The sequence below is a fragment of the Nicotiana tomentosiformis genome, chromosome 5 (genome assembly GCF_000390325.3).
Source record: "Nicotiana tomentosiformis chromosome 5, ASM39032v3, whole genome shotgun sequence".
Classification (NCBI taxonomy): Eukaryota; Viridiplantae; Streptophyta; class Magnoliopsida; order Solanales; family Solanaceae; genus Nicotiana; species Nicotiana tomentosiformis.
This window is the reverse complement of record NC_090816.1, coordinates 59,616,577-59,632,150: the sequence shown is the minus strand read 5'-3', so window position 1 is coordinate 59,632,150 and position 15,574 is coordinate 59,616,577. Positions and strand designations below refer to the sequence as shown.

The 15,574-nt window shown below is 36.9% G+C and overlaps 2 protein-coding genes across 3 annotated transcripts in view; both read left to right on the top strand.

The window, feature by feature from the left end:
- LOC104088352 (uncharacterized) overlaps window positions 1-15,574 on the top strand; it is a 39,477-nt gene that overhangs the window by 9,087 nt on the left and 14,816 nt on the right. For both annotated transcript variants that reach the window (XR_011407818.1, XM_070174949.1), the window contains exons 3-6: window positions 8,781-8,866; window positions 9,106-9,523; window positions 9,614-9,714; window positions 10,409-10,475. Coding sequence is in view for 1 of the 2 variants with exons in the window: in XM_070174949.1 (XP_070031050.1) it covers window positions 8,781-8,866; window positions 9,106-9,523; window positions 9,614-9,714; window positions 10,409-10,475 (672 nt within the window). In the remaining variant the exon portion in view is untranslated. The remainder of the gene's footprint in view (window positions 1-8,780; window positions 8,867-9,105; window positions 9,524-9,613; window positions 9,715-10,408; window positions 10,476-15,574) is intronic.
- Window positions 5,418-6,983, top strand: LOC138891697 (uncharacterized). The gene is made up of 3 exons (XM_070175449.1): window positions 5,418-6,215; window positions 6,305-6,423; window positions 6,522-6,983. The coding sequence occupies exons 1-3, from the start codon at window positions 5,864-5,866 to the stop codon at window positions 6,981-6,983; spliced, it is 933 nt and encodes a 310-aa protein (XP_070031550.1). The 5' UTR covers window positions 5,418-5,863.

Here is a 15,574-nt window from a genome sequence, read left to right as displayed (position 1 = left end):
CTAAAGCAGTCTCCTCGAGCCTGGTTTGGTAAGCACAATTATCCATGAGTTTGGCATGACTCGTAGTGAAGCTGATCACTCTGTGTTTTATCGGCATTCTCCTTCTAGTCTCTGTATTTATCTGGTGGTCTATGCTGACGATAGTGTTATTATCGACAATGATCAAGATGGTATTACTAAATTGAAGCAACATCTCTTTAAACACATTCAGACTAAGGATCTGGGCAGACTAAAATATTTTCTAGGTATTGAGGTTGCTCTGTCTAGCTCAGGTATTGTGATCTCATAACGGTAGTATGCCTTAGACATTCTTGAGGAGACAAGAATGACAGGTTGTAGACCCGTTGACACCCGATGGATCCGAATTCTAAACTTCCCCAGGACAGGGGGAGCCGCTTAGCGATCCTGCAAGATATAGGCGATTGGTTGGTAAAATAAATTATCTCACAGTGACTAGACCTGACATTTCCTTTCCTGTGAGTGTTGTAAGTCAGTTTATGGATTCTCCCTATGATAGTCATTGGGATGCAGTTGTCCGCATTCTTCGGTATACAAAATCGGCTCCAGGCAAAGGATTATTGTTTGAGGATCGAGGCCATGAGCAGATTGTTGGATACTCAGATGCTTGGGCAGGATCGCTCTCTGATAGACGTTCTACGTCTGGATGTTGCATTTTAGTAGGAGGCAATTTGGTGTCTTGGAAGAGCATGAAACAGAATGTAGTTGCTCGGTCTAGTGCAGAAGCAGAATATCGAGCAATGGCTATGGCAACATGTGAGCTAGTTTGGATCAAACAATCGCCAGATGGAACTTGTGTGCGATAATCAAGCTGCCCTTCATATTGCATCAAATCCGGTGTTCCATGAGAGAACTAAACACATTGAGATTGACTGTCACTTCGTCAGAGAAAAGATACTCTCAGGAAATATTGCTATAAAGTTTGTGAAGTCGAATAATCAGCTTGCAGATATTTTCACCAAGTTCCTTACTGGTCCTCGTATTAGTTATATATGTAACAAGCTTGGTACATATGATTTATATGCACCGGCTTGAGGGGAGTGTTAGTTAAATAGTTATATGTAAATAATCCTAGTCCCATATGTAGTAGGAGTAGAACATGTATTATATATAGGGTTCATTGTATCATTGTTAATAAGTCAATATTATATTATTTTTTTTGATGACCGAGAAATCCTTCTGGGGCCGATCCTTTGGACCAACCGCAACCTTCGAAACTCGGTGGATAATGGGCCCACCCCTCTACCCTTCTCCACTTAAATACCAGGCTTTGCTTTGCATGGTGTGGGGGCTTGAACCTGTGACCTAAGACACAAATCCACCACCCTTTGCCACTTAAGCTAGGCCCTGGGGGCATCAATATTATATTATTTTTCCCGTGTAATTCACAATTATCCTAAGTCCTTGGTTGTTGGACAGATACTGCTTTAGATGAAGAAGTCTTCTTGATCGTTACATGACGATATCATCAACATAGACTACCAGGTAGATGCATTTCTCTAGACTATCATGTCGATAAAACATAGAATGATCTACTGCACGTTGAAACATCCCAAACTGCTGAACTACGGAACTGAATCTTCCAAACCATGTTCTTGGTGATTATTTTAAAGCATAGAGCAATCGCCTTAGACGGCATCCAAAGTCTGACTCCCTCAGAGCAATAAATCCTGGTGGTTGCTCCATATATACTTCCTCAGCCAGTTCTCCATGCAAAAAGGCATTTTAACATCTAACTGATGAAGCGTCAACGACGCATTGCTGAGGATATAAGCATTGGGACATACTCAATTTTGGCAATCAGAGAAAAATGTGTCACCATAATCGAGGCCATAAATTTAAATATATCTTCTGCCAACCGGGCAAGCCTTCAGCCGATCAATTTTTCCATCTGGACCCACCTTCACTATATAGATCCAACAGTAAATTTACCCTTTGGTAACCGAACCAATTCCCAAGTGTTATTGGCATGTAGAGCAGTCATTTCTTCTATCATGGCATCTCTCCAGCATGGATGTTCCAATCCTTTGCTAACAACCTTTGATATAGGAACATTAGACAAGGTAGACATGAAGCTATAGTATGATGGGGATAACTGATGATAACTCAAGTATTTATAGACAGGATGTTGATTTCGAATAGTACGAATACTGTCACGACCCAAAATCCCATCAATGCGTGATACACCTAACCCAAACCCGCTAGGTAAACCAAGTAACATCTAACATCAAGCATCAGCCAAACTGAAGATACTAAATAAATAGAGAAATAAGAATACAATTTCAGTACAACTATCCCATGATCCGGAAGTACAAGTCAGAAGCAACTAAGATTGAAATTTACAATGATGGCAAGAATCATCTGTTTGGAAGTTACATAAACAGAAATATAAATCCTATACTACCATGAACAAATGATAGTAGATGGTTGGAACACTGTAGTCTTCAATGTTCACCCTTGAACTCCGCAGTTGCTTAGCTCCAAATATCTGCACGCAAGGTGTCAGAAGTGTAGTATGAATACAACCGACCCCATGTACGCAGTAAGTATCTTGACTAACCTCTGTGAAATAGTGGCAAAGTTTTTAAGTCAAAAGATACTCACTTAAAATGCATGTCAGATAATAAGCAGGAAACAAGACAAGAGATATGACGAATTACAGTAAGGGCATCAAATAAGAGAACTATTGAGCAAGTTAATAGATATAGCAAATAAAGACATTACCTTATGAACCATTTCCACGAAGGAAAAACAATGTACATGAAATACGCACAAGGAATCACATCCAAACATAATACAGCTGCGGCGTACAACCCGATCCAACATAATGCCGGCGTGCAATCCGATCCAACATAATGCCACCGCCAGTGTTTTGAAAAGCGAGCGCTTCGTCGCTTTAAGCGAGGCGAAGCGAGAAGCTGTCGCTTTTTCCTTACCGAGGCGACACGACCAGCAGAAGCGATCGCTTCAGCCAAGAAAGCGAGAAGCGATCCAGAAGCGAAAAGCGCAGAAGCGAGCGCTTCTGCCCAAAGGGGTCATTTTGAAAAAAAAAGTTTGGGTCTTTGTTTTTGTTATACAAAACAGACCCAAAGTGAAAAGACCTTTCTTTGTCTTGCCAAAAATTGAACGTTAGCAGCAGCAGCAGCCAACTAGGGTTCCAGCCTCCAGGTAATTTTTCTTCTTTTCTTCTTCTTTCTTCTTTCTTCTTCTTCTTCTTCTTCTCTTTTTTAGTTTTTCTCGTCCAGTGTCTGCGCTAGTGCAGGCGTTGGTTCCCCCCCAACCCTCTTTATTCTTCTTATTTATTAATTTTAATATGTATTTTAGTTTGTAAAATTAATTATTATATATATGTTATATTTTCAGTTTATTTGATTTGTTTAATGTGTATTTCAGTTTATAAAATTAATTATTATATATATGTTATATTTTCAGTTTATTTGATTAATTTTATATGTATTTCAGTTTATAAAATTAATTTTATATATATATATATATATATAATGTTATATTTTCAGTTTATTTGATTTTTTTAATGTGTATTTCAGTTTATAAAATTAATTATTATATATATGTTATATTTTCAGTTTATTTGATTAATTTTATATGTATTTCAGTTTATAAAATTAATTATTATTATTATACATGTGTGTTATATTTTCAGTTTATTTGATTTTTCAATGTGTATTTCTGTTTATAAAATTAATTTTTAATGTGTATTTCAGTTTATAAAATTAATTATTATATATATATATACACACATATATGTTATATTTTCAGTTTATTTGATTAATATTATGTGTATTTTCAGTTTATAAAATTAATTATTATATATATGTTATTTTTCAGTTATTTTGATTAATTTTATATGCATTTTCAGTTTATAAAATTAATTATTATATATATATATATATATATATATATATATATATATGATATGTTTTATTTTCAGTTTATTTGAATTTTTTAATGTGTATTTTTGTTTATATAATTAATTATTATTTATATATGTTATATTTTTCAGTTTATTTGATTTATTTAATGTATTTTTCAGTATATAAAATTAATTATTATATATATGTTATGTTTTCAGTTTATTTGATTAATTTTATATGTATTTCACTTTAGAAAATTAATTATTATATATATATATGTTATATTTTAGCTTATTTGATTTTTTTAATGTATATTTCAGTATATAAAATTAATTATTATTTATATATGTTATATTTTTCAGTTTATTTGATTTTTTAATGTATTTTTCAGTATATAAAATTAATTATTATATATATGTTATGTTTTCAGTTTATTTGATTAATTTTATATGTATTTCATTTTAGAAAATTATATATGTTATATTTTAGTTTATTTGATTTTTTTAATGTGTATTTCGGTTTATAAAATTAATTATTATATATATTATATGTATTTTCAGTTTATTTGATTATGTATTTTCTTATATCTTAATAGGGATTTCAAAATGTCTCAAAGATCGAAAGATAAAGACCCGGCTTGGCGATATGGCGATAGAGTTAATGAGAAGAATACAAATATTGTATGCAAGTTTTGTAACAAGATTACAACGGGTGGAATTTATCGCTTTAAATTCCATCTTATTGGTGGCGATAGAAACGTCACAAGTTGTCCGAAATGTCCACCGAAGGTGAGGGATGAAATAAAGAATTTTGTTGAGAAGAAGAAGGAGCAAAAAAATCAAATGAGTCATCAACCATTGGTGATCAATCTTGATGATGATGGTGATGATGATATTGAAGAATTGTCACTTCCAACAAAACGGGGAAGAGATGCAATCTCTTCAAGCCATGGATCGACGGGTACGAGTAGGACTAAAGGTCCTATAGATTGCTATTTCCCAAAGAAGCCGGAAGGAAAGAGCGGTGGAAAAGATGTACAAAAAATTGCTAAGGACATTTTGAGGGATCGTGCAGTTAGAGCTTTTGCACGATGGGTCTATAATGCTGGGCTCCCCTTCAATTATGTCAACTATACTGACACTTTTGGAGACTTTATTGAGGCCGTTGGTCAATACGGACCTGGAATGAAGCCTCCCACTTATCATGAAATCAGAGGTCCTTATCTAAATAAGGAAGTAGAGGAGACTAATAAAATTGTGGAGGAACATAAAGTTGCGTGGAACAAGTATGGCTGCTCCATTATGATGGATAAGTGGACGGCAAGAAATGGGAAAATGATTATTAACGTGTTGGTGAATTCTCCCAAGGGAAGTTTGTTTCTTGAGTCCATTGATGCTAGCGACTCATCCACTGACCACATCAAAATGTTCACCTTGTTTCAGAACACCATTGAAAAGATTGGCCCAAGCAAAGTTGTTCAAGTGGTCACTGATAATGCGAGTAAAAATGTGAAAGCGGGTGGCATGGTGGAAGGAGCGTACAAGAATGTTTATTGGACTCCATGTGCGGCTCATTGTATCAACTTAATCTTCGGGGACATTTTCAAGGAAAAACCCTTCTTTACAGTTTTTGGCCAGGGCGTTAGGGTGTATTCTTATATTTCTCAGCGGCCCTTGTAATAGAATATGATGAGAAGATTCACCGGACAAAAAAATTTGGTGAAACCGGGCAAGACAAGGTTCGCCACTGCTTTCTTGACTTTACATAGTATCCACTTGCAAAAATCCAATTTGAGAAAGTTGTTCACTTCAGAGGAATGGAGCAAGAGTAAATTTGCAAAGGAAAGTGCAGGGAAAGATGTTGTACGCATTATTCTTTCTTATTCCTTTTGGAATAATGTCCTTCATGCTCTTAAAATTGGTGGCCCTTTGGTTAAAGTACTCCGTTTGGTGGATGGGTAGCAAAAACCACCAATGGGCTACCTCTATGAAGCTATGGATAGGGCCAAGGAGGCTATTCAAGCATCATTCACTGATGAGCAGAAATATGCAAAGGTCTTTCAGATCATTGATGCAAGATGGAGTGAGCAACTTCATAGACCTTTGCATGCAGCTGGACTTATTCTGAACCCGTCACTCTTTTATGATCAGCATGAGAATAATTCATTGGCTAGAGAAGTGTGGACAGGATTCCATGAGGTTATCAAGTTGACCCCAGATGAAGACATGCAAGAAAAGATAGTAGATCAGCTTGCTATTTACAAGGCAGCTGAGGGACTTTTTAAGCTCCGACTTGCTATTAAACAAAGAAAGACGAAATCGCCAGGTGACCAAGTGCTTCTATATTTTATAGCTCTAACTTTAATGTATTTTTTATACTTATTAACTCTTGATTTTTTTTTTTCACTTCTATAGTTGAGTGGTTGGACCAATATGGTGTAGAGACTCCGGATTTACAGACTTTCGCCATCAGAGTTCTAAGTTTAACTTGTAGCTCATCCAGATGTGAAAGGAACTGGAGCGTTTTTGAACACGTGAGAAATAAAAAGAATTATTTCGTGTTTTGAGATAAAGTAAATTATATCTCAATTGTCCCAACTCCTACTAATTAGTTGACACATCTTGTTTGCAGATTCATACAAAGAAGAGGAATCGACTAACCTTGAAGCGCCTCCATAATCTAGTGTTCATAAAATACAATAGAGCATTGAGGCGTCGCTACAACCACCGCAATCTAATTGATCCAATTCTTTTGGACAATATTGATGAGGCTAATGAGTGGCTAACCGGAGTCCCCGAAAATTATGAAGATGAAGAAGTATTTGAAGGCGATTCTAATTTCACTTGGGGTGATGTTGCGGTTGCTAGTGGAGTTGGGGAGAATCCTTATGGTTTAAGGGGGAATACTTCAAGTTCAAGCTCGATTAGGAAGGGAAAAAGTGTGGCTACTACAAGTCGATCCCTATCCCTAATTGATGAAGATGAAAGTGATCATGAAGAGGAAGAGGAGGGGGAGGAGGAAGATGACGAGCAATATGAAGATAATAGAGGAATTCAAGATTTTGACAATCTTGAAGAAGAACAAGAAGAGTAGAAGAATAAGAGGTTGATTCTAGTAATTTAGTAGCTTTGATTTTGACAATTTGAACTTTTTGATTATTTATAATTTTATATTGTGTCTTTGCAAGGTTTACATTATGTTTTTTAAGAATTGCGCTTCACTTTAATAAAGCGTGCGCTTCGCTTTTGAAGCGAGGCGATCCCTTGTCGCTTTTTTGCGCTTCTCGCTCTTAAAAACACTGGCCGCCGCAACATGCAATTTGATTTAACATAATACCGTTGCGGCGTGCAACCCGATCGGCCGATCCAACATAATACCGTTGCAGCATGCAACTCGATCCAACATAATATCAATTCATAAGGAAATACCCGACAAGCAGCCAGGTGTGGCAAAATTCACAACATAACATAAAATTCACAAGGAAAGAAGATCACGAACAAGATGCGATAAACATTCCAATGTCCGAGAGCTTGATACCCCAACAAAGACTCAAACCAGTCATTTAACGTAAACAACCAAATAGTCACACAATCCAACATAGCATAAGAGGATAAGGTATGAAACAAATAAAAGCATGAAACAAGTAAAGACATGTGAGAAGCAAAGACATGTAACAAGTAAAGAGGTTTTGGAAGCGCGTGGATGGGATTCTGCCGGCGTGGTTTTCTGGTGTTTGGTCGCCGGAGCTTCCTGCACCTGGTGGTGGTGTTAGGTTTTGCGGAAAACCCACTTGAGGGGAAGTAACATAAAAAGCACCCTGAAAGTCACCGGAAAGGAGGCACGGTGACCGTCTCGGACTCACTGGTTACTGCATACTAGAGATTTCTCACTGATGCTCTGATACCATGTGAGAAGGCATGAGAGAAAATATGTTATTGATATATTAAATTGTCTTGCACTGAGCCCTATTTATATACAGGCATTACCAGTGTTGTCAAAGGCGAAAAGCTCTAAAAAGCGCTCTAGGTCAATTGGTGCTTTAAGCGCAAAGTGCAATTTAAGTATGGGCTTCAGTTAAAAAAGGCGCAATGCAAGAAAAAAATAAAAATATATATGAAATTCAAGAGAAAAGTAACAAATTCATTCATATTGTTTTCCTTAACAACTAATACACTTATTTGCCGATTATATTTGTAGTCTAGCATTGCTCCATTCAAGATAGAATTCATGGGCAATAAGGGGCACGTCTTGGTGCCTTGCCTACACTGAAGCACAGCTTAAGTGAGGCGAAGCGCCCTCCCTGAGCTTTTATGAGCTTTAGGGCTTAAGCGCGCCTTAAATGAGCCTTTGACAACACTGGACATTACATAACACTAATACCTATTTTCCGATGTGGGACACTAGTATATTATTATATACACTACTATCTAACAACTCCAATGGAAGATGGTGAGAGTTTGGATTTGGGAAGCGGAATTGACCGAGGATTTTTGATGTTGCAGAAAGCATAAGACATAGTATTAGGCTGAAAAGCTTGATTGGGAATTATAACAATTACAATTGTATACATTTTTGGTAAGTGTATTTCTGAATAAACTCCTAATAAAATCGAATCATATAAATTCTTAACAGGCATAAAGAAAATATTCTCCGACTGTTCTTATGTTTTAAATCAATCTCTTGTGATGAGTAGTACAATTAAAACCCATAAAATCTATTCATGCAGTAAAACAATAAGAACTAGCGCATTGCATCCTGCTGAGAGGATGGTGATAAATGCACATTTCCTTGAAGATTCCTTTGGTTATGACTAGATGACAGCCGTTTTCTTACATTGCTCTTTATTTTCCTTGATTTGGTTAATATCTTTTATAAATTCTCCAAATTTAGGATAATGTTCGCGAACTCCATTTCTCTATGGTTGACGGTGACTTCAAGAAATTTGAAGGCAGATGGTCTGTGAGAGCTGGAAAAAGGTAAGATCTTTATTGGAGCAGACAGAACTTCTCTTTTCCTAATTTTCCTTTTATGTTGTCTTCCATAGTAATGTCAAAACCTGCAAATGCCTTTTTCAGAAAATAAGGTAGGATTAGGAGAGAATTGGCCTCAAACGAGTCAAAGGACAATTTCCCCTAGTGCACTTATGATGAAGACATATTTCTACATGCAGACATAGTTCTTTCTTAGTTTCTTATTGCCCTAGTTTCCTTTTCAGGTTTTCAACAGCTATACTAAGTTATGAAGTTAGTGTCATACCAAGGTTCAACTTTCCTGCCATTTTCTTGGAGAGGATTATCAGGTCAGACCTCCCAGTAAATCTTCAAGCCTTGTCCTACAGAGCTGAAAACAGTTATCAAGGTGATCAGAGTGTTTCTGTCACTTGTGCTAATACCAAAGCAAAACCTGGTTCTTCCCTTACTTCCGTGATGAGAGATATTGATTGTGCCATATCCCATGAGAATAAATCTTCCAGTGAAAACTTGAAGGACACGTTTGTCAAAGACACTTTTGGCCCGTTGGCACCAGCTACAAGTGATGTGAGTAATAATTGGGGAATATTTGGGAAAGCTTGCAGACTTGACAAGCCATGCGTGGTGGATGAAGTCCATCTCCGAAGATTTGATGGTCTACTGGTAATTGATAGACTTTATACTATGACTTACCTTTTCGTGCGAAGCCATATTATTTTGGTAGTCCCTTTGATAAATTGATTTTGGATGAAGGAAAATGGAGGTGTTCATCGCTGTGTTGTTGCTAGTATTACAGTAAAGGCTCCAGTTCGTGAAGTATGGAATGTTTTGACTGCTTATGAAAGTCTTCCAGAGTAAGTTTTAAGGGCTTTCTTCTGATCATGTTTGAGTTTTTTTAAGTAAGTTGTTCATGTAAACTCATCATTGATATCTGTTTCCTCTGATGATTACATTTCACTTAGTGAATATTTTTGATGTGCCTTAAAGTGGCAAAAATGAGGGACAACTTGGTCTTGCTTTGATTCATAGATATCACTAGATGTCCTTTGGCTAGCTACATAAAAGTTTCTTAAGCTGCAAACAGTAATATAGGGTAGCATTCTCTAGTTTGTCTTAAGTAAAGTCTCTCTGATGTTTAATTCCATGTTTCAGATTTACCGGCTTAGAGAAATATCTCTGTATCCTGGTTCTTGTGAAGGTAAAAGATTTTAATGGTATTAGAGAATCATTTGACTAACTCTGGCAGAACAAACCTTAGCTTCCTAAAGATGCGTAAATCTTCGTCAATTAATTATTGTGCGGTAAAAATGAAATTAAACTACAGACTAAACCAAGCACTTGACATTAGAAATTCATCCAATGTTTGAAGTGCTTAGAAATAGAAACACGTTGAATCATAGTCTTATTCAGTGTAAAGCAAATTCCTAGCCTTTATATTATCTTGCAACCAAGGACGTCTTATTGTGAAATTAACTGCTTTGCTTGTATTGAGATATTATAATTTCCGGCTCGGTCATACTAATGTTAATTTGTCCCGAATTGTTGCAGGATAGTTCCAAATTTGGCAATCAGTAAGATCTTATCACGAGACAACAACAAAGTTCGCATTCTTCAGGTGGGTTGCATTTGAATTAAATAACAGAATAAAGAAGCAGTATATTACATTTGAACTGCACGGAATTGTGTTAGTTCATACTGAAAGTAATAACATTTTCTTATATCTAAACATCCATGAAAAAGAATCTTAGAAAGTTTTTCTTCAACTGTGTTAAATAAACCTCTGATGTATCTCTATAAATTCTTTCCTTGTGCCTGCAAAGCAAATGCCTTCTCCATGATGGGGTTGGTAACATTGTTTCTGTTTTTCCCCTTTCTCCCTTCTCACAGGACTAATTCCTATAATCTGGTTCTTTTATTTGGTAGAGCGGAATCTTGAATCTTACAAGAGAACCTGGAGAAAAACCAAAATAACCAGAAATTAGCACAATGATCTGAATGGGTCTTTTACTTTGCTATGGTAATGATAATTAAAATTCTTAATATATAGGACCTAAGGTTTTCGACTAGAAAAAAACGTTGAATGATTATGGACCTTAGGTGACATGAGACACCTCTAGGCATTTATTTTGGATGACTCAGTTTCCAAGTTTGACCTGGAGTAGGGACTAGGAAACTCAATCTCCTAGTTAGTTTATCTTTTTCCCACTATTCCTTGGTGTTGTTGCCTTTGAACATCTATAGAAATTTCTTATTTTGAAATTAACTCATATTTGCTATACAACTATATTGTAGTTTTCTATCTGATTGTTACCATCTAGGATTTCTTTCTATAGGAGGTTTAGGTCCACTCTTTTGCCTATAAAATGGGGAGATATATTGAGATAATTTGTGTAGCTGTGGAGAACCAGAGAGAATAGAAAAGCAAGACGTTGCGCTTCTTTATGAGTTGAGAAATGGTGTGTGTGAGAAATAGCATGGGAGAAAATATTATTAATATACCTATTAACTGTTTACTTACATTGAGCCCTATTTATACATACACTTTACATATTACACACTACCTATTTTCCAATATGGGACACTAAGAATACACAACATATCTAACACTCCCCCTCAAGTCGGTGCATATAGATCATATGTACCGAGTTTGTTACAGATATAACTAATACGAGGACCAGTGATGGACTTGGTGAAGATATCTGCAAGCTGATTATTTGACTTCATAAACTTTGTAACAATATCTCCTGAGAGTATCTTTTTTATGATGAAGTGACAATCAATCTCAATGTGTTTAGTCCTCTCATTGAACTCCAAATTTGATACAATATGAAAGACAACTTGATTATCACACACTAGTTCCGTCTGACTGATTTCACCAAATTTCAATTTCTTGAGCAACTGTTTGATCCAAACTAGCTCATATGTTGCCATAGACATTACTCGATATTCTGCTTCTGCACTAGACCGAGCAACCACATTCTATTTCTTGCTCTTCCAAGACACCAAATTATCTCCTACTAAAACACAACATCCAGACATAGAATGTCTATCAGAAGGTAATCTTGCCCAATCAGCGTTTGTGTATCCACGTTCTGCTCATGGTCTCGATCCTCGAATAGTAATCGGCTGATTTTATATACTGAAGAATTCGGATAACTGCATCCCAATGACTATCACAAGGACGGTTCATAAATTGACTTACAACACTCACAAGAAAGGAAATGTTAGGTCACTCACTGTGAGGTAATTCAACTTATTAACCAACCGTCTATATCTTTCAAGATCTCTAAGAGGCTTTCCCTGTCCTGGCTGAAGTTTATCATTCGGATCCATATGAGTGTCAATGGTCTACAACCCGTCATTCCTGTCTCCTCAAGAATGTCTAAAGTATACTTCCTTTGTGAAATAACAATACTAGAGTTAGATTGAGCGACTTCAATACCTAACAAATACTTCATTCTGCCCATATCCTTAATCTGGAATTGCTAAAAGAGATGATGCTTCAAACTAGTAATACCACCCTGATCATTGCCAGTAATAACTATATCGTCAACATAAACCACCAAATAATACACATATTTGGAGCATAATGTCGATAAAATACAGAGTGATCAGCTTTGCAACGAGTTATGCCAAACTCCTGAATAACTATGCTGAACTTCCCAAACCGAGCTCGAGGAGACTGCTTTAGATCGGCGCAAGCGACATACAAGACTACTAGACTCCCCTAAGCAACAAAACTAGGTGGTTACTCCATATAAACTTCATCTTCAAGGTCACCGTGGAGAAGAACATTCTTAATATCTTGCTGTTAGAGAGGCCAATGGCGAACAATATCCATGGATAGAAAAAGGCGGACATATGCTATTTCAGCCACAAGAGAGAAAGTATCACTACAATCAAGCCCAAATATCTAAGTATAACCTTTGGCAACGAGGCGGGCTTTAAGGCAATCAATTTGACCATTTGGACCAACTTTGACTGCATACCCCTACCGATAACCAATGATAGATTTGCTTGGAGGTAGAGAAACAAGCTCCCAAGTATCATTAGCTTGTAACACCGAGATTTCTTCGATCATAGTCGGTTGCCATCCAGGATGAGATAGGGCTTCACATGTGGACTGAGGGATAGAAATAGAGGACAAAGATGACACAAAGGCATAATGGGGTAATGATAAATGATGATAACTCAAAACCAATATAATGGGTATTAGGATTAAGAGTGGATCGAACACCTTTCCAAAGTGCGATCAATAGACTAGAAGGAGAGAAGTCCGCAGTAGGTGAAGGATCTGATACAGGACGTGAATCATTTGGACATGATGCTGGATGCTGATGGTGATGATAAGTCAGGAGTAGTGGAGTTGTAGAAGATTGAATTGTACCCGCAGGTGATGGGACTGGATCTGTAGGTAGTGAAACTGTGGAGGAAGATGAAGGGGAAATTGTGACTGAATCTCCAAAAGATGGAACTGGTAGCACATCCGAAATGTCTAAGTGATCGATTGGACCTGTGAAGTATGGCTGGGTTTCAAAGAAGGTAACATCAGCAGACATTAGGCACCGCTGGAGGTCAGATGAATAGCATTGATATCCCTTTTGCATTTTCGAGTAACCTAGAAATACACACTTAAGAGTACGGCATGTAACTTATCTTTTCCTGAAGTAAGGTTATGAACAAAACACGTGCTCCAAAAGATACGGGGTAGAAGCGAGAACGAAGATGAGTGAGGAAACAAGACAGAGAATGGAACTTGATTCTGGATAGCTGAGGATGGCATACGATTAATAAGATGACAAGATGTGAGAACTACATCCCCTCAAAATGCAATGAAATATGAGATTGTATGAGTGAGGTACAAGCAGTCTCAATGAGATGCCTCTTCTTCCTTTCAGCTACCCTATTTTGTTGAGATGTGTATGGAGAAGATGTTTGATGAATGATCCCATGAGAGTTCATAAACTATTGAAATGGAGAAGACAAATATTCTGGGGCATTATCACTACGAAATGTGCGGATAGAAACCCCAAATTGATATTGGATTTTGTGAGAAAGCACGGGAAAAAATATATTATTGATGTATTAATTATAATATAATGAACCCTATTTATAACTATAAATAATACATATCCTACTCCTATTCAATGTGGGACTCAGACTAATTACATATTAATTACATAACTATCTAACACTCCCTCTCAAGCCGGTGCATATAAATCATATGTACCGAGCATGTTACATACGTAACTAATACGAGGACAATTGAGTAACTTGGTGAAAATATCTGCAAGTTGATCATTCGACTTCACAAACTTTGTAGCAATATCTCCTGAGAGTATCTTTTCTCTGACGAAGTGACAGTCAATCTCAATGTGTTTAGTTGTTTCATGGAACACCGGATTCGATGCAATATGAAGAGCAGCTTGATTATCACACACAAGTTCCATTCGACTGATCTTACCAAATTTCAACTCCTTGAGAACCTATTTGATCCTTACTAGTTCACATGTTGCCATAGCCATTGCTCGATATTCTGCTTCTGCACTAGATCGAGCAACCACATTTTGTTTCTTGCTCTTCCAAGACACTAAATTACCTCATACTAAAATACAATATCCATATGTAGAACGTATATCAGAAGACGATCTTGCCCAATCAACATCTGAGTATCCAACGGTTTGCTCATGGCCTCGATCCTCAAACAATAATCCTTTGCCTAAACCTGATTTTATATACCGAAGAAGGCGGACAACTGCATTCCAATGACTATCACATGGAGAATCCATAAACTGACTCACAGGAAAGGAAATGTCAGGTCTAGTCACTGTAAGATAATTTAATTTACTAACCAACTACCTATATCTTGCAGGATCGCTAAGCAACTCCCTATGTCCTGGCAGAGGTTTAGAATTCGGATCCATAAGAGTGTCAACAAATCTACAACCTATCATTCCTGTCTCCTCAAGAATGTCTAAGGTATACTTCTGTTGTGAGATCATAATACCTGAGCTAGACTAAGCGACCTCAATACTCAGAAGATACTTTAATCTTCCCAGATCCTTAGTCTGAAAGTGCTGAAAGCGATGTTGCTTCAACTTAGTAATATCATCCTGATCATTGCTGGTAATAACAATATCGTCAACATAAACCACCAGATTAATATAGAGATTTGAAGTAGAATGTCGATAAAACACGGAGTGATCAGCTTCACGACGAGTCATACCAAACTCCTGAATAACTGTGTTGAACTTACTAAACCAGGCTCGAGGAGACTGCTTTAGACCATAGAGTGACCGGCGCAACTGACATAAAAGGCCACTGGACTCCCATGAGCAACAAAACAAGGTGGTTGCTGCATATAAACTTCATCCTCAAGGTCATCGTGAATAAAATCATTCTTAATGTCCAACTGATAGAGAGGCCAGTGGCGAACAACAACCATGAATAGAAAAAGGCAGACTGATACTATTTAGCCACGGAGAGAGTTTCACTGTAATCGAGCCCAAATATATGAGTATACCCTTTGGAAACAAGACGTGCGTTGAGTCGATCAACCTGGACCAACTTTGACTGCATACATCCAATGACAACCAACAATAGATTTACTTAAAGAAGAGGAACAAGTTCCCAAGTACCACTCGTATGTAAAGCATATATCTCGTCAATCATAGCCTATTGCCATACTGGATGAGATAGTGCTTTACCTGTAGA

Coding starts and splice junctions, on each gene's coding strand:
- LOC138891697 (XM_070175449.1), top strand. CDS start 5,864: ATGGGCTACCTCTATGAAGCTATGGATAGGGCCAAGGAGGCTATTCAA. Junction 6,216..6,304: donor AAGAAAGACGAAATCGCCAG/GTGACCAAGTGC, acceptor TCACTTCTATAG/TTGAGTGGTTGGACCAATAT. Junction 6,424..6,521: donor ACTGGAGCGTTTTTGAACAC/GTGAGAAATAAA, acceptor TCTTGTTTGCAG/ATTCATACAAAGAAGAGGAA.